At 36.2% G+C, this 23,509-nt stretch overlaps 1 protein-coding gene across 1 annotated transcript in view; it reads right to left on the bottom strand.

Moving 5' to 3' along the window:
• Window positions 1-2,615: 2,615 nt before the first annotated feature.
• znf280d (zinc finger protein 280D) overlaps window positions 2,616-23,509 on the bottom strand; it is a 40,551-nt gene continuing 19,657 nt past the window's right edge. Inside the window, exons 8-20 of the mRNA XM_002940252.5 lie at window positions 22,574-22,803; window positions 20,818-20,975; window positions 19,062-19,162; window positions 18,567-18,713; window positions 15,789-15,923; window positions 14,868-15,127; window positions 11,827-11,967; window positions 10,136-10,198; window positions 8,462-8,580; window positions 8,292-8,331; window positions 4,149-4,194; window positions 3,824-3,861; window positions 2,616-3,429 (exon numbers count right to left, since the gene is read on the bottom strand). Coding sequence (XP_002940298.3) covers window positions 2,814-3,429; window positions 3,824-3,861; window positions 4,149-4,194; window positions 8,292-8,331; window positions 8,462-8,580; window positions 10,136-10,198; window positions 11,827-11,967; window positions 14,868-15,127; window positions 15,789-15,923; window positions 18,567-18,713; window positions 19,062-19,162; window positions 20,818-20,975; window positions 22,574-22,803 — 2,094 coding nt within the window. The 3' untranslated portion in view covers window positions 2,616-2,813. The remainder of the gene's footprint in view (window positions 3,430-3,823; window positions 3,862-4,148; window positions 4,195-8,291; window positions 8,332-8,461; window positions 8,581-10,135; window positions 10,199-11,826; window positions 11,968-14,867; window positions 15,128-15,788; window positions 15,924-18,566; window positions 18,714-19,061; window positions 19,163-20,817; window positions 20,976-22,573; window positions 22,804-23,509) is intronic.

The raw sequence follows: 23,509 nt of genomic DNA, 5'->3' as shown, positions 1-23,509 counted from the left end.
TTCACTTATAGTGTTACATATTAAACACTGCCAATACCTTCTTTTTAAACTGTTCCCACCAAACCAATTCAGGCATACAAAAATGATGTTAAAAAACAAATATTTACTTTTTAAATAATATATCCGCATAAATCTTAATTTCCAGCACCTTTACTCCTTAAGCTGAATACCTAGACCAACCATTTTATGTGGCGTGTTTACTTCTAATTCAGAATTGGTTATTTTGGTTTATTTCCCATTAAGGTATCCCAAGTATAATACCTAATTAAAATGTTGATAATGTTCCATAATTAGTTAAAGGAGCACTATATACTACAAGTGAATATACATAGAAATGCCATTGATGCTCAGTGTGGTTTAAGCAGCTGTTGAGAAGCTAACTTTAGGGACTGTCGAAAATTATCAAGCTGAAAATGAGGTTGGCCTGTAATATAAGCTTATGGTACAGGGCTGATTATTAAATTCTGATACTATTCAGGTAGTAATCATCTGTATTAATTACAAATCAACCTTGTGAGGGGATTATAGGCAGATGGGGGATGTACTTTTTTTCCCATAAAAACAATCAACGCACCAGTGGTCACCCCTTTAGATTAGAGGAACGGAGCTTCCATTTGAAGCAGCGTAGGTGGTTTTTCAATGTAAGGGCAGTGAGGTTGGGGAATGCCCTTCCTAGTGATGTGGTAATGGCAGACTCTGTTAATGCCTTTAAGAGGGGCCTGGATGAGTTCTTGAACAGGCAGAATATCCAAGGCTATTGTGATACTAATATCTACAGTTAGTATTAATGCTTGTATATATAGTTTATGTATTTGAGTGTATAGATAGGTCAGTATAGGTTGTGTGTGCTGGGTTTAGTTGGATGGGTTGAACTTGATGGACTCTGGTCTTTTTTCAACCCTATGTAACTATGTGACATTTATACTCTTTATACTGAATATTGTGAGTGGGTCCTTAAGCTCAGTAAGTGACAGCAGCACAGAGCATGTGCAGGGAATCCGCAGGAAAAAAGGGGAGTTACTGGGGCATCTTTGGGGGCACAGATATTTACTGTTAAAGGATCATGGTTGCCTTTGGCTGAAACAGAAGCACAAAACATAATGTTCAGCATTTCTGCCCAACTTCTTTAAGTTAAGCTTTAGTTCTCCTTTAACTGTAGTGTTACAAATTATACATGGTTAATGTCTTCTTTTCTTTAACAACCAATTTAGGCATACAAATAAAGACATCCAAAAACATGAGAGTGCGTTTCAAATATTTACTTACAAAGTAATATTTCCAACATAAACCTATTTTAAAATAATAGAACATCAATTTAAACAAATCTAAATTCAAGATCTCAAAACTACATACTAGTAGTTTAATATTTTTAGGAGGTGTTAGTACTTTAAACAAGCTACTATTATAAAATGCATTCCTGTGTTTATAAGTTAAATACAAAGGCAGACCATAAAAATCATCCTGAATTTTCAGATGACCCCACCATTGCAATTTAGATGTTCAATCTGCTTTGTGGCTCTAAAAAGATTCCCTTGTAAATAAAGAGATTCTATTTTTCTGCAAACCAAGTCTCCATCCTTAACATTTGGCTGATGGAAGCATAGCGTGCCAAATCTGCAAACCAATTAGAGTTTTACTTGATGCTCTATTTATTGGTTTGCAAACCATTAAAGGAAATTGATGACTATGTATGAATAATTGCTACCTGTATGTATTTATACACACTTTTATATATCTAGACTTATATACACGTCCAAAATGCAGTAATTTTTCACTTTCACTGAAAGTTTTAAAATAAGACTGGACTGGCAGGATTACACCTGTGCTGAGGTGTATAAATATGAAAAGCAGGTATGATTTTGAGCACAACATAGTCTTTTCTTATGTTTCTTCCAACAAGCTATTGAAATAGACAAGGCTCCATTTGTCAAATTGTATTATCATTTAGTGTCATGGCAAGACAGAACCCAAGCTAAACTAATGCTTAAGTGTTTGTTTGTAAAATGCCCAGTTCATGGAAACATATTTTCTTTCTGCCCTAGCTAGCACTACACATTTTACTTTTTTAACACTGATATTAACAGCAGGTTGTACTCAGAATTCTCCAATACTCTGGGGCACATTCACTAACCCACGAATCCGAATTGGAAAAATTCCGATTGGAAAACGAACATTTTGTGACTTTTTCGTATTTTTTGCGATTTTTTCGTCGCCTTTACGACTTTTCGGAAATTGTCGCGACTTTTTCGTAACCATTACGTCTTGCGCAAAAAAACGCGAGTTTTTCGTAGCCATTACGATTCGCTCATATCTTGTGGCGACTTTTTCGTATTGAGCGCTCGTAAGCGGCGGCCGAAACTTTCAGACTTAGCATGATTTTGGAAGCCTCCCATAGGACTCAATGGCACCCTGCAGCTCCAACCTGGTTCAAGAAAAGTCACCATACTGAAGCTTGAATGAATCCGAATCTTTCGTACTCGGCGCGAAAGCTGCGAAAAAGTCGCGACTTTTCGCGCAAGTTTTAACGCTACGAAAAAATCTCAACAGTTTGCGCAACTTTCGGAATGGCTACGAAAAAGTCGCGACAATTTTCAGAAAAATCGCAAAATACCGATCATTACGAAAAAAACGCAATTGGACGCATTCGGCCCGTTCGTGGGTTAGTAAATGTGCCCCTCTGTGTCTCTCTGTCAGTCAAAATGAAAAGTAGTTCATCATTCCTTGCTGACTCCACATACAAAAAGCTCACATGTAACAAAAACATTCATTATGTGGGTTGCCAGGGCTTTATCCAAAAACACTTCGGAAATAGCTTAATTTTCCTCTGTAAGAGTCTTTGTTTCTAAATGTTCTTTAGTGTCATCAGTTTGCTCACAAGGTGCTCCAATTTGATGGCAAGCAGTGGCAGTGCCTTTCTGCAGTATTTCTGTGGCCTCGTGCTCTAGAACTTCAGAAGGTGTTAATGGTTCAAGGTGTACACTGCTTTGCTCACTAACATCAGAACATATGGATTCAGGTTCATCCCTTCTTCTCAAAAATTGCACAAAGCTGTTTTCCTCACATGCAAAGTTTGGGTTCGGACTCTCTATGTTCGGGATAACATCTTCCAGAGATGGCTTGCTTTCATTGGCGGTGTCACAGATACATTTATTGTCAAGGTTATGGTCTGTTTCTAAAGAAAGATCTCTGTTCAATGTTTCCTCCTCTACAGAACTCATTAAACCCTTATCATCACTGTCTGTTTGTGCTATACCAATAATGGGGTTAGTGTTACATCCATCCTGAGTGGTTTGATCAGAATCTTTCACAGGCTCCACAGGTGTAACATGTATGTCATGTAGGGATAAGTTACTCTGAACATCACTCATCTTGCTACTTTCAGAAGTACTGTTTTCTTTAATTGTCTTGAGAGTGTTGGTTTCCCCTTTGCTAAAAAGACACAGCACCATTAAACAAGAAACTGTTTAGTAGTGTTTATGTACAAAAGCACAAAATCCCAAAATAATTTTCAGCTGGTTACGTTATAATATCAGAAAGCAGGCAGGGAAGGTTGAGCGATTTAAGTAGAATATAGCAATTTAATCATACCCCAAGCCGATGTTTTTAAGAGGCTAAATATAAAATATTCAGGCCTCTTATACACAAGTTAGATTGCTCACAAGCCATAAACTAGAAAAAAACTACTGAAACAAACAAGTTTATTTTAAATTTAGATCAACTATGTTTAATGCATGGGTCACATAAGGAACGCTTTACTATTTCACTAGTAATGTTGAAAGGACAAGAAATATGGGTTGATAAGACAATACGTGGGCATATTTACCTTTGGTTTGTTGATGTCTTTGTTTCATACAACATTATCTGAAAGACATAAACAGTCATTACTAATTTAATGATTTTAGGTCTTACTTGTCTACCATGAAGCAGACTTCTATGCACCATGTATATAAATACAGAATTCAAATTTACAGCTTTTTTTTTAAACTTAAGGTTGAAGTCTTTCTATATAATGGTGGGTAGCATCTGCTGCAGCTTACTTGGTTGCTGACACCAAAAAACAATATGATTGGATGTTAAGATGGGTTTTTGGTGCCCCTTTCAATATCAATTTAAACATAAGGAATCTAATTCTCATAGGCATTAGTTACCTTGCAATAGTTGTGCCTCTCCCCTACTAAAGACTCATTTCTTGATCTAGAAGAGAACATTTAGAATTAAAATGCTTGATTATTATGAAAAATGTTGACAAAGGTTTCTGAACACCAAGCATCTGATTATAACATACAAACCAATCTGGAGTGCCAAAATATGACTGAAACATAAAAAATGTGAGAATCTGTGAAGCGCAGGCATAACTGTACCTCCTTGTTGCTACCCCAGCAGTCAAAATTATGTTTTCATCCCTTGAGTCAATGCCCTTTATTATATAAGCCAGGACTTTATTTGCTTTAGAAGCCACTGAATGACAATGCCTGGAATTAGACAAGGCAAATGCAAGGCAAAAATCCCCAGATCCTTCACAATTAAGATCCCCCCAAACACACTACCATTTAGTGTATAACTCGTATTTATATTATTTCTACCAAAGTGCATAACTTTGCACTTGTCAACATTGAACCTCATTTTCCATTTTGCTGCCCAGTTTTCCAATTTTGTCAAATCTCTCTGCAAAGTGGCAGCATCCTGCATGGAACTTAGTTTTGCCCAATTTAGTGTCATCAGCAAAAATAGAAACAGTACTCTCTATGCCCACCTCCAGGTCATTAATAAACAAGTTAAGAAACAAAGGACCAAGGCCTGACCCCTGCGGTACTCCACTATCAACACAAAAAGCATTACTATACCTGAGTAAAGAGCCCTAGAAGCTCCCTCTGATAGCAGCTGCCATTTTAGCTTGGGCTTGGTAGCTTCCTGCTGCAGTTATAGCCATGGAAGCTCAGATCACACATTCCTAAGGGAGGGTGAAGTGAGTTCTTATGGGAGGGGGGAGCAGGAGAAGGGAGAGAGGAGAGAACTGAGCAGACTCATGCCCCAAACCTGAAGGAGTCCAAAAGGAAGGAAGTCTGATACTGAAGAACATGTTCCCAAAAAAGGAGATAGGAAATCCTGTGTTTCTTTTGATAGAGGGCTCAGTGCAGCGTTTCTGTGAGTGCTTATGGCTGTATTTACATAGACATTTCTGATAAAGCTTACTTAGTTTTTACCTTTCCTTCTCCTTTAAGTTAAAGTTAAACTACTCCTTTAAGCAACCTGCAACCACATGACACAAATATTCCACATAAGCAGAACATGTTCCACAAGTGTTTGCCTAAAGCTGCTGATATCGGACGACTCGCCGATCGGCCAGGTTAGAAAATTTTGATCGGGCGCCATAGAAGGCGCCTGACCAAAATCTGCCGTCAGGGCTGAATCGGCAGAAGGAGGTAGAAATCCTATTGTTTCTACCTCCTTATCTGCTGTTTCAGCCCTGACTGTGTGTGGCGGATCCGATGGTCGCACGAAACATCGTCAGATCGCCATGTGTATGGCCAGCTTTAGTGCTTCTTAGATAGTCTGGAAGCAATTCAACACAATTGAACATTAAAAACCTTTATCACTGGCAGTGACAAAAAGGCTGCCTCACTATTATGGTACAATCAAATCAGATTAATACATTCTTAAAGTGGCCACACACGTTCAGATTTTAGTCTTCTTACTCTGAAGAAGTATCCGAACATTTGGATATCGGTCGTACGTGTAAATGCAACATTTCTGAAACTAACATTCAGACTGAAATTGTAGGCTAAAGCCCTAAAAATACAAACCAAAGGATGTTCTGAACATGAAACAGTTGGTAGACACCAACTGTACGAAAGTGACTTCCATAGTCAGATACACAATACACGTGCAGATATTTTCGTTAGTCGACCGGAACTTGCTATCCTGGGCAATCGAATAAACAACCGATTGCCATGGTACGAAAATTATCGAGGCGATAGTTCAGAGCCCACACGGTCTGAACATCATATGAAACTAGGTTTCGTACAATTGTAGCGGTACCTGTATGGCCAGCATTAATCTATTTCTAAAAATGAAGTGGGGGACAAGAAAATAATCTAGTTAAGAAATAACCCTGGAAACATTATATGGATTCACTCAATTTCTTTAATGAACATAGGAAGAAAAATCTACCAATGTAATTTCTTGAACTGATATAAATTATTTACATGCGCTGACAATGGCTGTTAATTATACTGCTTATCTCAACATCCAATTCATTGATTTTCTCAGCCAAGTTAAAAAAGAAATGTTGCAAAAGATAGCAAAACTGCCCGATTTCCATATTGCCTTGTACAGTCATCAAATTTAACATTTATCTAACCTTTAAAAGAGGTCTGTTTTTTAAAAAATAATTGCAACAAGTATAATTTGTCAAGGCAGCATTAAAGTCCAAGGTAATCAGCAAAAAGTATTCTGCAACCGGAGATTCTGACTTAAGAGGTTATTAATCATGAATGAAATGATTCATGGCATTATTTTTCTGAGACATTTAACATTTATACTCTGCTAAACTTATTATTTGTTAATAATTTTAATTTTACAGATTTTTATTTATGCTCACTTAAGCGCTCACTACATACCCCTTAGTAAAAAATTACAGAAAAGAAAGACTGATTGGGTTGGGGGGGTGGGGAGAGTGTATTGATGGACTATTTAATCATAAAACATATCACTGAAAGCACTACAAGAAGAAAGCCCAGGCCTGGTGTGGCATTAGCCTAAAGCAACATGAAACTGTCAGTATAACTCCTTTTTTAAAATTACTCCAAAAACAACTGATTTTAAGAAATATGGTTTTTGGTATAAACATGGCAAAACCTGAAAATGAAAGTAAAGTCACATTTTACTTCCAGCAATCCACAGAGAACCCTCTGTATAATGAGGTGCTCTTTATATCACAGCCTAGAAAGCTGTAACTGGGAGAAGGGGTTGTGAATAAATATGAAATCTTAGTGGATGATTTGTTTTGATTTTGCTTTTAGAGACAGGAAGTATAATGTGACTTTATGTTCTTTATCAGATTTTGAACATCTAGTGCAAGAAATTAAAAAAAAAACTTACATATTTCATAATTAAAATAATAGGCTAAAAGAATGCTGAGCACAAGGTTATTCAGTGCATTAATATTTAGAAGGGGGAATACTGCATTACTTTTTCAGCTTTAAGTTTTAGCCTTGCCTTATTAAATATTACCTGCCTGCCAGGTTGGCTACAAGCTCCTTGTTACCTTCCCCAGGGCTCCTGGCATATATTACCAGAAGGCTTGGACTGCCCTTCATTAGGGGAATCCTATTTCTTGCAGTTTGTGAAACATGTCTTCTTTAATGAAGACATGGCATAAGTAAAGTCTCTACAGACATCACAAGAGATAAAGTAGCAGATCTGACTTTGCAGAAAAATCAAACCAGTATTACTTCTCAAAACACATTGGGAACAAGGTCCCAAACTAAATGGCAACATTGCACACCTACTGTCATTAATTGCAACAGCAGTCAAAATAGTCAATGATGCCACAAAATATAAAGGTATTACACCATCATGGAGAATAACTACAAGAAAAACAATACATTATACCCTTTAGTCCCACAGCTGGCTAGGCCAAGCACATGATCCTCAAACTCCAACACAAATAGAGACTACTTCAAGCCTTTAAATATTTTGCCTTGGATTTTTTTTTGTGCTACACATACTGAAGATATATATTTATTCTGTTACAAGACAATTCTTTAGCAGTGCTGCATAAGAGCAAAGAGGACTGCTAAGGGAAAGCAAGATGTGGTACTGAAGACATACAAGCAAATCAGCAGCTTGTGAACTGGCATCATGCATATGTGATACACCCCCCCCCCCCCCCAAATAAAAAGCCATAGGTGCATTGCATATGACCATGCACAACACACAAGTTAAAAGCATTTCATTTGAAAGGAATTCTCCCCCCCCCCCCTTACGTTAGGGAACAAAAAAAATACAATAAAAAATGTAAACTATATATAAGGATGCAGCACAATGCTCATGTAAGCAAATTTAAAGGCAACACTAAATGAATCATTAACCTAGGGAAATGCTTTTAAAATACATACCGCTGTATAACTATTTCTCGTGCACAGTGCAGCTCATACAGTAAGTTATTTAAGCAAATAGATTTACTTACGAAACACTATCCTACACACTACTTGATATACATTAACAAGAAGCCAAACAACTAAGAGGGTGGTTAATATTAAAGGGCAGTAAGTAAAAATCTAACTTACTTAGCCATGTCTCCTTCAAGAGTTGAGGAAAATATGGAAACTGAGATCAAAAGAAAAAAATATGAATTTACTTTTACCAACTATTAAATGAACAATGATGGATGATAAAAAAAAAAAAAAAAAACTGCATGGTATGAATGCATTAAAACAGAAATGATCTCTCTTCATACCATTCTCTAAGATAACTTGACAAGAGTGAGAGTGGCTTTCACTCAGATGTTTGGCCATGTCATCTAAACAAGACACATCAGTCAGGAAATCACAGTTGAGGCACACTAAAGTAATCCGCCTGGAGAAACAAAAAGTAAATACATTGGAATTTAATTAGCTACGTAACATATTAGCAATAGTCACAAACAACAACTGGATCATTCTAAAGTTTTGTTTGTTGTTGGTTTAAGAAACATAGGAATTAACAAAATAATTACAACTGTAATACTATAGCCACATCTCTAAAGTTGGTCATGATCACCTCTAAAGAGTTACCTCTGGGAGCAAAGTAACAAAGGCGGAGTAAAGTAAAAGTTAGACGAAATAGAAATGGTTCGTCATATTTTTAAAATCCTTATTCCAGTTTCTTTAAATTAATTGCAACAGTATCCAAAATAGTCAATGATGCCACAGAACACAAAGATATTACACCATCATGGAGAATAACTTCAGGTACAACAACACATTATACCCTTTAGCCTCACAGCTGGCTTGGCCAAGCACATGATCCTCCATAAACTCCAACACAAACATAGACCACTTCAAGCCTTTGAATATTTTGCCTTTTTTTTTTAATGCAGCTTGTTAAGCTCTCAGTTGTTTCACTTATGAATTTACCATTTATAAATTACAACTCACAGCACAACTTACAATGATATTAAGTCAGTGGACATTTAAAATGGTCAGAAACACTCCAAAAACTTTGGATCAATAAAAACAATGGCATACGATGTATACTGCCCCTTGAAACAGGCTTTCAAGGGGCAGTATACACCAATATACATCTTGTTTTTCCCAACATGAGCACGTTAAACAAAATTTCTGCTTAAAATGCATTTAGCTTATTCTTTTAATAAAAACACACAATTCTTTGTATTGTATTATAAAGGATTTTTGAAACTTACTTATTTTCAATTTATCTTTTACTTATATACCTTAATTACCTGAGCTAGTTTAACTACATATTGACCTAATTCTAAACAACCCCCCTCTCTTCAACGTTTTGGCTTACAGAGAAACATGTCTATTATGCAGGGGATAATCTATGCAAAAAAATATGTCTACAGCACAAGCCACATTCATGGACAAACAAAAGGGTACACTGCATCTTTAAGACTTTTGTGAATTTGTTGTTAGATAATTACAACAGACAATCATTTCCTTGCAATTCTACGTTAACTTTACTTTTGTGTATTCTGCCCAAGAATTAGACGTCTCACACTTTGAAACCTTGATGCAGTTCTTTGCACTGCAGGGTGAAGCACAGTGGGCTCTGCCTGCCCTATTAAAACAACACTGGATGCATTCAGCAGTGTTGTATTCACTAGGAAATGGGGGATTGGGGAAAAATGGCATCCCCTATCCTGCTCTATAACTTGTGGCTTATACAGCGGCACAAGTAAGCAGCGCCAGCAGATGCAAAGTGCCGCAAAACTGTGTACTTAAGAACCCGACAGAATTGAGTTATGTGCACATTTTTAATCAGTGAACTGGCTGTGCAAATGAAATCATTTACATAACCAAATAATTTTTACCCAAAATGACAATAATTTACGCAAAATTCTGTATGATTTACAGATATAATCACTGTGTCTACAATATCCCTAATATTTTTATTTTCCTCTGTAAATTACCTTATGCCTTTTGCAGCTTTTTTTGAAGCCTTAGCCTGTTTGCTGGAACTTCTGCCATGGAAGCTACAAAAATAAAAAACTGAAATCAGTTTACTTTATAATACAGATTGAAATATAAATTACATTTTAAAATTTAAACAGTGTCAATAATCCCACTGCAATAGAAAATGCCACCAGTGATCAGCAGTGACAAATCAAAGGAATGAGAGTGCCCTTAAAGGACAATGAAAGGTTAATATAAATTAAAAGTAAGTCTAAAGGCATTCTTTTTAAGTACCTACTGCATATCTAAATTCCCAGATCCCTGCTTGCTTCTCTGAGATATGGTGCTGGCAGCCTACAGCAGTGTGAAGACTACAGTGACATCACTGAAATATCTCTTCCCTTCCTGTAGGTGCCAGCGGCAGCCTTCCTATTCTCTGAGCATGTGTGTAACTTGATCCTGTCTCCTGTTCTGAGCTACACATGCCCACCAGCCAATCAGAAGCGGATCTGGCAGAGGGGAGGGGGGGAGGGAATGAAACACATGTGCAGTATGAAGCAAGGAGGGAAAGGAAGGGAGAATACCTTTTTAAAGATGGCTGCCTGTTCTAGAAAATGTGAAGTAAGTGTGACTGAGTAAATATTTGATTAGGTGAGCCAAAAGTGTGGCGTTTTTACTAAACAATAGGAGGACTATTGGGCAGTATGCTTTTTAAATTTTGACTTGCATTCTCCTTTAAAGGAACAGTACCACCAAAAAATGAAAGCGCTTTAAAGTAATAAAAATATAATGCACTGTTGCCCTGCACTGGTAAAACTGGTGTGATTGCTACAGTAACACTACTATAATTGATATAATAAGCTGCTGTGTAGCCACGGAGGCAGCCATTCAAGCTGGAAAAAAGGAGAAAAGGCACAGGTTACATAGCAGATAACAGTTAAGTCCTGTAGAATACAATAGTGTTTTATCTGTTATCTGCTATGTGCCTGTGCCTTTTCTCCTTTGAATGGCTGCCTCCATGGCTACATAGCAGCTTATTTATATAAATTATAGTAGACTTTCTAAAGTAAACACACAACTTTTACCAGTGCAGGGCAGCAGCACATTATATTTTAGTTACTTTTATACACTTTCATTTTTTGGTGTTACTGTTCCTTTAACAAGTGTATATAAGATTACCAGCAGAACTTCTTTTCTTTGCGAAATGGCTTCCCACTGGCAATAAAGTGAATCGCCTTTAGGAAGGCATACACATCACTTATTATTATCAATAATATTATTGAAGGCACGCAAAGTTTCCTTCTGCACGAAAAGGAGCACATGCCTTCCCACCAGCAATTTACTTCCCGGGGAGGCATTTCGGGGACATTAGTTGCCTTCGGTAGCCAAGATTAACCGCAGGCAATTCATCTTCCCAGGGGTCATGACCCTTAGTGGTGCTTTAATTCCCTAGATCTCTGGCTGGACGGTGTGAATGAACAGCACTCATGATACTTCTTTCATCTTGTCTTTCACACAAACTGACTTGTGCAGGGAAGTCATTTATTCATGCAATAAATTACATATATACATTTATTTATACACATTGTGCAATTCATTAATTTTTTTAACAACCATAACAGCTATAATGCTAAAACATAATCAGCATTATGACCAACTACACATGCAAAAGAATTTAATCTCATAAAATTATAATGTAACTACTTACCGAATCATGTGATTTGTATAGGCCTTATTACAACTTGTACTGAATTTGCATTTGGTGCAGTGCACATGTGTGTGAAAATGACCCTCAAAATCTTTTACCTCCAGCTGGCATTCAATACATTTATGGTACCCAGCCACCGACCTGGAAGTGAAAAACATAAAAGAAAACCACATCCTTTGTAGCACTATTTGGCAGTTGACATACTGTTAAGTTCAACATCATATCATACATTTTTTCCACCCAAATTGTCACATTTTATTCAGGCATTGTCAAAAGCCTAAATAAAAAAACATGTGGCAGAGAAGGTTAGAGGGTATAACAACAGAAAGATCACTTCAAGAAGTTAATCTAATATCTTTGAGACAAAACTGTAGCTGGTCTTTTTGATATTCACACTTTGTTAAATGTTATTTTAAGGAACAATTTATTAAGGTTTAAAAAAAAAAAAAAAGTTTCATATTGAAGAAAAATCATTTTTCTCCCACAGAACCTCCTCTGCATTTGTCCTGAACTTCAGAACTTCTGTCCTGTTGCTAGAAACAGGCTGTCTTAAGGTGGCCATACACATTAAGATCCACTCGCTCTGCGATTTTCTCCCAAAATCCCCACTTACGGGTGCACATTTTTTTTCCCTGAAGGATGTTGTAATAAGAATGGCTAATACAGATGACACGCACAGTGCAATTACAAGTTGATCAAACAAGTAAGCAGCACAGGATTGGGTAAATTTGATGGTTGCTGCTGTGTTCAGGCAACCAATCCACACAGCTCCCTTCTGTGAAGGCCTTGTAACAAAACTAGAAGTATATGTATTAGTGATATAGATCAAAATTGCATGAGAGGAAGAAGCACAGCAGACCCCAGGAAACAAAAAGAACCCCCGTTTGTCCATCAATTAGGCAGCTTTTATCTTGTAACAAAACTATAAGGCTTTGTATTACTGATATAGATCAGAATTGCATGACAGAAAAAAAATCACAGCAGACTCCAAGACACAATAAGGACACCTGTGTACCCATTCATTGGGCAGCTCTTATCTACTTTATACTAAAAATTGAATGGAGCCGCAAAATATATTTTATTGCTTTCTTTATTACTTTTTCTTTTTGTAAAATGAAAATAAAAACTTTGAAAAAACATAATGGAGTTCATAATGTGGAGTGGAGTGGAGTGGAGTTCATAATGTGCATTTAATTTTATTTAAGTTTGCAACATCTGTCCAAAGGCTCTCCTTATAATAACCGGAACTGGACAGTCCACAAGGAAATGTCTTACAGAATAAAAAGGGGAATAGGCTGGAACGCAGCAACTTACATATAGTGATGCTTGAAAGTTTGTGAACCTTTTGAATCTTCAATACTTCTGCATAAATATGACCTAAAAGTGATGTTTTTCACACAAGTCTTAATCCAGATTTTTGATTCAAAACATAATGCTTGTTTGTTTACTTATTGAGCAAATTATCCAACATTACATATTTGTGTGTATTTTGCCTTTTGTAAAGAGTATGCCGGCATTAACTGCTTTAATTTGCATTTTTCAGAATGAGAACCATCTGTTCTTGCTGCATTGGTTGCCATTATCTTTACACTTTTTGAATTAGGTTGTAGACCATACAATTGTAAATAATGGTACAGGAATACCTGTACCATAACTTCCAAGAACAAAATTCCTGCATCCTAAATACAGCGAGAGGCAGAGGGTTCTGACATCAAACATATATAATAAAGTGAGAGGCAATTGAAATTGTAGCCCCAAATATATTATTTACAATGAGAGGTAATGGATCATGACACGCATCCAAAAAGCAGGTTAGCTAAAGGCTGGAGAAAATTTCAGTATCATACAGGTTAAAATTAGCTAAAAAATAATTTGCGCTGCTTAATTTAGATTCATGTAAAAATAGTGCAAAACAGACGAATAAAAGGAAAATCTAGTACATATATACAAAAGGGAGATAACTGAATTGCTTAAACTGTTAAAAAGTGCTGACTACTTCTGCAAGCACAGGATTATGCAAAATGAATGCCCACAGATAATTATTAAAACTAAAACATATATAATTTTTTTTTTTTTTAAATAACATTGTAAATGGTAGAATTAAGGCACACAGTGTAATATAGTAATAAACAGACACCATCAAGCTCATGACACTCTTGGAAATGCTGACTTCTGGCACATTCAAGCGTAGTTTTCCTGTAGCAAAATATATATTATATACAAAAGTCTGTATCATTTTAAATTTTAGTATATAATCAAAGTAACATGCATCCAATAAAAGTATATCAGGTTTCCCACAATGCAGAGTTTTTTCCCCCCAGAATTCCAGCATCAATGCAGTTGCAAGGGGCAGATGTGCTTGGCACAAGTAAGCAGCATCTACCGCAATTTGGTCCACTTCGCCAAAATTACAGCAACTGTGTACACATTTCATCAAAAATCACACAAAACTGCACAGAAGCCCGTCATTTCTGGTGTTCATGTAGTCTGCGCCCTATTCTTGAGGCACAAGCGTGCTGCGTGCCTACTGACATGAGTGCCAAGAGAACCCTGGAACTACCGCCTGGTCAGGAGGTGGCAGCAGCTCTAGGGTTCCCCTGCATCAATAGGTGGAGCAGGGCTCGATTCAGCATTGAAGTAGGATGGACTAAGCGGTGCCAAGTACAACTATATGGAAGTGATGAAAATACCTATAAACCAACTATATGGAAATACATTTAAAGTGATTTTGCACTCGACTGCAGAAAAATTGCCGCAACTCCAAATTAACTTGTGGTTGTAAAGGAACCCTACTGTCTTTGTTTGCATAACTACAAAAACTAGTGAAACTAAAATCATCTAGATGTTGGATTTTATAAGCAAAATTATAGTTACTTTGTAACCATAGTGCGAGTAACCTAAAACAATGTTTTGTGACATATTCATGTTCACGGAAGTTACATTCTGAGGATTGAAGTATTGTGTACAATTAACACATACCTTACCCTCTGCTCTGTCACTGTATTTGGGCCTGTTTACGGCTGTTTACATCAAGAACTCACCTTAGATTTCGCAGTGCTGTATTGATCATCTTAATTCGTTTTTTGGAAGTTGTGCTTACTGGCTTCTTCTTAGGAGGTGGTATTTTTGGTTTTGTGTTTTGCACATTTGATTTAACTAAAGGTCCTTGAGTAATTTTAGCATTTGTAATTTTGCTTATTGAAGATGCTTGAAGAGCAGTAGATGGGGGGCTTGTGCAAGCAGTATTGGTGGGAGAATGGACACTATTCACGATGGATCCAACTGATGCTCTAATTGTAACCTGAAGCAACAGAACAGTTGATACTATCATCAAAAAGAGAATGGTTTTGTTAAACCTGCACATATACATAGTTTTTTGTGAACCAACAGAGAATTTTGATCTGCATCTATAAACTTATCTAAAATCTTATCTGCTGAAAATGTATGTAAATCATAAGCCTATAATTTAGGGATAATAAATTAAGAAACACATATCTAAGGGCAATGGCACAAGGAGATTTGTCACTCACAGGAAATCCACACTAATCGCGGATGACAAATCTGTGCAGTGACCATCAAATTTCATAAAGAACATTGTAACTTTAGAAGGCCTGCCTTATGTACATCACCTGTCAGTCAGTCAATGCCTCTGAATTGATTTTCTTATGCTTTAAATATCCTGGCAGCACAAAGTAGGTGGAAAGTAAAACAGTTTATCTTACAGTCACCTTATCAAAATTGAACAATTAATTAATTGATAACAGCTCGACCCATGGTCATGCTGCCTTTCCTGCTTTCCTACTCTGCAACTACCCAAAGTTCTCTCTATTAGTGCAATTCACATCAAGCTGTATTGCTATAACAAGCCACTGATGTGGATTTAGAAAAAGATGTTATTTATAATTGTAACTGTAAGTAGCTTTGGGAAGCTAAGTAGATTTTAAAAGTTTGCTGCAAATTACCTTTGTACCAGGAGGAAGGCCCTCTAATTGTTTTGGCTTTCGAAAGGTCCTGTGATGCTGAGTTTTATGATCCATTTTTTCCTTACAAGTCAAAAACTGAAGTCTGCAATTTGCACAACGATATACTCCTTTGTTCTATATTGAAAAAAGAATATTTAGAATTATAAAAACATCACTCCACAGTTGCCTAAATTATATCTAACATTTTGAGTATTACACAAAGAATATTATCCTATATACTATGCCAAAAGAGAATTACGCAATCCAACTAAATGATAAATAAGTAATATAATAACATTTATATTTGTATATCCTACAAGTCTAAATTTGCTCAAAAATAATTTGCACTGCTTAATATGGATTTATGTAAGAATAGGGCTAAACAGGAGAATAAGTAGGAAAAGCTAGGAAATATACAAAAGGAAGATAACTGAATTGCTAAGGCAGTAGCTGTCTGAAAAAAAATGGATGTACTGGCTGTTTCTGCAAGCACAGGATTATGCATAATGAATGCTCATATATAATTATTAAAACTAAAACATTTGTTTTAAAATAACATTTTAAATGTTAGAATGAATTAGTTGCAAGGCACACAGTGTAATCTAGTAATAAAACAGACAATCAAACTTGTGACACTTGGAAATCCTGACTTCTATGGTTTCAGAGCACACCCTGGGATATTTTAATGTAGAGAAAAAAAATATATAGATATATGTGTGTGTGTGTGTGTGTATATACAGTGGAGGAAATAATTATTTGACCCCTCACTGATTTTGTAAGTTTGTCCAATGACAAAGAAATGAAAAGTCTCAGAACAGTATAATTTCAATGGTAGGTTTATTTTAACAGTGGCAGATAGCACATCAAAAGGAAAATCGAAAAAATAACTTTAAATAAAAGATAGCAACTGATTTGCATTTCATTGAGTGAAATAAGTTTTTGAACCCTCTAACAAAAAAAGACTTAATACTTAGTGGAAAAACCCTTGTTTGCAAGCACAGAGGTCAAACGTTTCTTGTAATTGATGACCAAGTTTGCGCACATTTTAGGAGGAATGTTGGTCCACTCCTCTTTGCAGATCATCTCTAAATCCCTAAGGTTTCGAGGCTCTCTGTGCAACTCTGAGCTTGAGCTCCCTCCATAGGTTTTCTATTGGATTAAGGTCCGGAGACTGACTAGGCCACTCCATGACCTTAATGTGCTTCTTCTTGAGCCACTCCTTTGTTGCCTTTGCTGTATGTTTTGGGTCATTGTCGTGCTGGAACACCCATCCACGACCCATTTTCAGTTTCCTGGCAGAGGGAAGGAGGTTGTCGTTCAGGATTTCACGATACATGGCTCCATCCATTTTCCCGTTAATGCGAATAAGTTGTCCTGTGCCCTTAGCAGAAAAACACCCCCAAAGCAAAATGTTTCCACCCCCATGCTTGACGGTGGGGACGGTGTTTTGGGGGTCATAGGCAGCATTTTTCTTCCTCCAAACACAGCGAGTTGAGTTAATGCCAAAAAGCTCTATTTTGGTCTCATCAGACCACAGCACCTTCTCCCAGTCACTCACAGAATCATTCAGGTGTTCATTGACAAACTTCAGACGGGCCTGCACATGTGCCTTCTTGAGCAGGGGGACCTTGCGAGCCCTGCAGGATTTTAATCCATTGCGGTGTAATGTGTTTCCAATGGTTTTCTTGGTGACTGTGGTCCCTGCTAATTTGAGGTCATTAACTAACTCCTCCCGTGTAGTTCTAGGATGCTTTTTCACCTTTCTCAGAATCATTGACACCCCACGAGGTGAGATCTTGCGTGGAGCCCCAGAGCGAGGTCGATTGATGGTCATTTTGTGCTCCTTCCATTTTCGAACAATCGCACCAACAGTTGTCACCTTCTCTCCCAGCTTCTTGCTAATGGTTTTGTAGCACATTCCAGCCTTGTGCAGGTCTACAATTTTGTCTCTGACATCCTTGTACAGCTCTTTGGTCTTTCCCATGTTGGAGAGTTTGGAGTCTGCTTGATTGATTGATTCTGTGGACAGGTGTCTTTTATACAGGTGACTAGTTAAGACAGGTGTCCTTAATGAGGTTGACTAATTGAGTAGAAGTGTCTAACCACTCTGTGGGAGCCAGAACTCTTAATGGTTGGTAGGGGTTCAAAAACTTATTTCACTCAATGAAATGCAAATCAGTTGCTATCTTTTATTTAAAGTTATTTTTTCGATTTTCCTTTTGATGTGCTATCTGCCACTGTTAAAATAAACCTACCATTGAAATGATACTGTTCTGAGACTTTTCATTTCTTTGTCATTGGACAAACTTACAAAATCAGTGAGGGGTCAAATAATTATTTCCTCCACTGTATATATATAACACAGATCTACGGTCAATACTGGTAATAGAACTCTTCCTGTCTCCAAACATTGTCTAGAAACATCACCCTTAAAGCTTACATCTCCCTCTATAGAGAACTTAAAGGGAAAACTCACATTTTTACTTATTTGTTGAGTCACTCTACCACAATATATATAGCCATAGGAGAACCACAGCACTCTCAGGACTGGATTGAAAATATATAGATATCCTTTATTAGTGCAACATGATATCAGTTAGTAAAAAAGCTGTACCCGCAGAATGTTACCATATTTTCTAATGGACAAACTTAATAAACATCATCAAGGCTCATTTATGTCCACAAGTGCCATAAGCAAATTTGAGAGCAATTGCCATGTTTTTATATATTTATATAAGGCCTGTGGCAGTAGTTTTTGCAGAAAACTAGTTGATTTACCTGGTGTTTCATGTAGTGCTGCATATATGGTGTTCCAGACTTAATAACTTTGAGGCAAAATGGGCAAAGCAAACTTTTTGTATTTTCATGAGCAAACCTAAAATGGCTGTCAACCTCTGCATAAGCTGATGATCTGTAACCGCAGACCTAAAAATAAAATATCTTAATGAATGTGCAATAGGTACAAAAATACAGGATAATTCTATTAGTACTTGCAAATCAGATTATACTTTGCCCTATTTAATATTCAGTTAGTGCTCTGTACAGGCAGCACAAACTAGGATAATCCTTAATCCCTAGTCCCTTTTTTTTGTATACACTGCAAATGTTGCTGCTTCATAAATATTTAAATTTTTCATCACAAAACATTCTACAAATAATTATAGTATGTAGGGCCATATTATACAATTGTCTGATTGTTACAACCTGTAAAAATAACAGCGATCAAAACATTTTACAATATTAAATACACACACCAAACACTAAAGCCCTTACCTGACAAACATAGGGCATTTCACCCGGCTTGTGGTTGTCTTTCATATGTTGCAGCAATATCTGTTCTGATTCAAAAGATAACTCACATATCTTGCAAATGGCTAAAGAAAGGTGAGAATCAATTTTACATTGTGACACATTCCATGTACTGGGTCAATTAGCATTTGTCAAAAAAACATTTTTTTATTTTTTTTTTAAAAGAAAAAAATATTCAACATGATTTAGGAGTAAATGTTACAAAGACAGACTGAACCCCATTTTCTTTTAGCTTGAGAATCAAATGTATAATACATAAAAAAGATTTTATTTTCACAGGAAGAATGAGTCAAATGTTATATAATTAGTGTAGAAAAATTGTAATTAGACATTTTTAAAAATTGAATTATACCTTTAAACCTTTTTTAAACCATTTTTTTAATTGCATAAGGCAATACATTTTATGTTGTTGTATTCATATCTCTTCTGACTTCCTTGTGTAAAATTTAAGTAAAATTGAGCAAGATTATTATATAGGGACAAGCACATGTGTTCCAGGAAATAAGCAAGCCAAAAGTGTCTATAATCGCCTCATAATGGTTGATTTATGAGCATAAACTGCACAAATGCCATTGTTAACAGTAACTATTTAGCAATTAGATTTGAACAACCTTGAACAAGTTATAAATTAAAAGCAAAGTCCATATATTTTTTTTTATATATAAAAAGGCCAGTCCCACAATGGACATCCAATATGTTTTAATATAATGCACACTTAATCTTCAGTTTTACAGTCGTCAGTCGTAGGTTCATAAAAAAAAAAGTAAACATGTGAAATAATCTTTATAGTATACTATATAACACCAAGGGTCTAATTAACTAAAGTGTGCTAAAATGAGCGCTATTTATAGCATGCGGTAAAATTTTTATTGCATCTTATTTTTTGCGACTTAACGCACGATTCACTGATAACTCGCAATGAGTGTTTTTCTTGCGTTATTTCCCGCCATGTGCGTTATTTTCCGCTGCGTGCAATATATTTCGCTGCGTGCTATATTAGCACACTATTTAATGCATGTAACCATTACTTTCGGAAAACTACTTTTCTGAAAAATACCATTTCCCTGAAAACTGGAGGATGCAGCACTCTAGGGCCAACACATACTTGAAAAAATCCCACTGTAAAGTCCATGTTGTGTTGCCAAAAGCTCACAAACCACAATTTTCTTTAAGTACCACCTGCCCCAAGTAGGTGTTATTTTTCGCACAGACTTATGCGATATTTAGTGCATTTAACGCTTCATATGTGTTTGTGAATCATGTATTAGTATTATATCTATGCGTCAATTAACTCAATGCGAGGTAAATAACGCATGCGAGTGCGGTTTTTTTTGCATTCGATATGTGCTTTAACGCATGCAAAATGACTTTGATGAATCGGTACTTATTTATCGCGTGCTTTTTAACGCAAAACAGCATGCGATAAGCGTTATCGCACTTTAGTGAATCGGCCCCCAAGAAGAATTATAGCAAAAACAGCTCACATCGATAAAACAGGGCTGGCCTAAAAAGTCAAATATGTCAGAAAGTGTAACTTATATACCTAGCTTCTGGGCATCACAATGACAAATGCCTTGGTGTATGCGACTCTTTTGAATTATATGTTTCTACACACAAAGTAATACTTCCGGATTTATAAAACTTTATAAAAACGAATATGTGATATATATGTCTGTTATAAATAGCAATCCATTTATCTTAAATCCACAAAAGATCTTACTTGATGATTCATAGAGAGTATGTGAGCTTTCAATATGGCACTGCAGCTGGAAAGGTGTGGGAAACTGCCGATAGCAGTGGTGGCAGGTGGTGTGGTTTTCCCAACTTTCATTGCTCTGCATCTCAAGCTCCAAATGGTGCTTCATGTGGTTCATAAACCTTATAATAGATACAATATAGCAGCTGCATAAATAGCTTTAAAGACAATTAGGTTTCAACAGTTTTTTTCCTTGCTCACCTGTGTTTAAAAAAATAATGAAATATGTAAAGAACACTGCAAAACATTCAAAAGACAGATTGGTATTAATAAATTCAGTCAAGTCAGCTTTGACTCCTGGCAACTATATGGATAATTTTTCTGTGGAATAACATGAATTTGTGCCTTCAGGCTTCTCAGTGAATGACATGTTCTTAATTGTTGTGATTGAGTCTATCTTGTTGTTGGCCATCCTGTTTTCCCTTCACCTTTTTTTGAGCATAACTGTCTTTTGTAATAGGTCTTCTCTATAAAATAAGGCAGCTTTAATTATGTTATTTTTGTACTGAAGGGGAAGGTCAGGCTTGATTTAGTCAAGGATCTATTTGTTTGTTTTGGTATTTTCAAAAGACTTTAATTCCAGCTCTAAAGTAATAATATTTTTTCTCCAATGAATCATCTTTATTCATTTTTCACATCCATTGTGAAAAAAAGTCAAACTCTTTCAAGTCTCCACCATCAACTCAACTAAAATTAGCAGTGTCTTTTTGTTTTCTTCATATTTATTCAAATCTTTTCAATAGCTTTCCTCATACAGTTCTTCTTTTTTAGCTATTGGTGTAACGTCATCAGCATGTTAAGATAGTTAATGTTTCTCCCAACTATCTCAAGTCCCCCATCATCTTCTTCCAACTGTACTTCTCTTGAATAAGTATAGTGATAATACACAACCTTCTCCATTTTACAGGGGGAAACTTTGCACACCTGAGTAAAATGACGTAATATCCAATTCATTCCACAGAGATTATTCGTCCAAAGTAGCCAAAATTAACCATGGCCAACTTTACCAACTTTTCCCTTTGTAGACAATTTTTTTTTTAATAAGCTTTTACTCTAAGACAAAATTGTCAGAAATAAAACAATATCTTAACATTTCTGAAAATGCTGCATGGTGAAAGTTAAGTGATCTTTGGTCCTTCCTCTCAAGTCTAAATATGTAGTATTTAACCTTTGGAACTGTGTATATTTATGTATGTTTATCATGGATTGTTCCCCCTGTCTGTACAATGTACAGTGCTGCATATACATGTACCATTACAACAAATATACACATAAATACTTTTAACATTCTAATGCCTTCTTGCTACCTACTTTATTAAGGCCTTTTGATGTGGCAGCATCTATACAACGCCTTACTTCTATACAATCACCTTATTGTTTTGTATTTGCTGATAGGTTTCTATGGGTGTCTACAGCAGCAGACTTGATTGTAGAATATACAATGTCTGAAAGGGACCAACGTACCATGAATTTCAGACTGTAGAGACTACATTATCTGCAGCTCTTCAGGTGAAGAAGCAGATCGTTAGTTTTTAGCATTATGCTTTGGCAAAAAGCAGTGGGGCAGAGGAACAAGTGGCACAAAAATGACACATTTTAAAGGTAAACTACCTATTTTTTCAGATCACATTATTGGTTTAAATGGGTAATCTCTGTAAAAATTAAATACACTTGCGAATTTAACACCTTTTATGAGAATATGTTGGCAGTACTAACGTACCTTATGTTGTTCTTAAGAATTTTGTGACAGCTAAAACATTTGAAAGTTGTATGTGTCTTCCGCTCCAGCTGGGCCAAGTAAAGGTCTCCTCCATACCTTCCATAATAGAAATCACTGACTAACATAATCAGCTTTCCTTTCTCTGCATCCTCTATAATTCCTGAGGCATTCACTGCTTCACTGTTTGTCACTCCACTGAAAAAGTGGTCCACTTTGTCAGGACAACAAAACTAGAAATGAAAGAAAGGGAGGTAGGAAATAATGCTTAATGTGCACTAGGCAAATCAAAATGGATTCTGATTTCCTTACATTAGGAAATAACATAATATACAACTGCTATGAGCTGTTTAAATGTTTAAGCTTTCTTGTCAAACTGGGTAAATTGGTTTAAGCATCAATTTGTGGTCAGACATTTATTATTTAGGATCCCCTTAAATTAGCAACTATGTTACAGACAAGGAAAATAATTTGTATTCCTTCTGCTATAGTTCTAGAAATAGCTAGGAGAATAACCCTATTTAATACAACCAGAAAAAGAAAATATTTAGGAAAGTAATTACGCATTGACCTCAAATCTCATCCAAAGTGGTCTTTGGTCTGAGCTGTTATTTACAGTGGCAGCCCCAACTCCAGCAGAAGCCCCCCCATGTATATAGCCTATATACTATAAAATTACTTAGTAAAAGAGATAAAAATAAAAACACTACTGGAAAGAGGAATAATAACTTGAAATTGGTTGGAAACTACTGCTAAAGTATTATTTTCCATATGAGAATTTTGTAAATTCGAGAGTAGGGATGCAAGAGTAATATTATTTGTGCAAACACAGCCTTAAAGGAGAAGGAAAGCCTAAGTCACTTGGGGGTGCTTAAAATGTTAGGCACCCCCAAGTGACTTTAATCGCTTACCTTGTACCCGGCTGGTGCCCCTGTTAGG

Source organism: Xenopus tropicalis, chromosome 3 (genome assembly GCF_000004195.4).
Source record: "Xenopus tropicalis strain Nigerian chromosome 3, UCB_Xtro_10.0, whole genome shotgun sequence".
In the NCBI taxonomy this organism is placed as follows: Eukaryota; Metazoa; Chordata; class Amphibia; order Anura; family Pipidae; genus Xenopus; species Xenopus tropicalis.
This window is presented reverse-complemented; position numbering and strand designations above follow the sequence as displayed.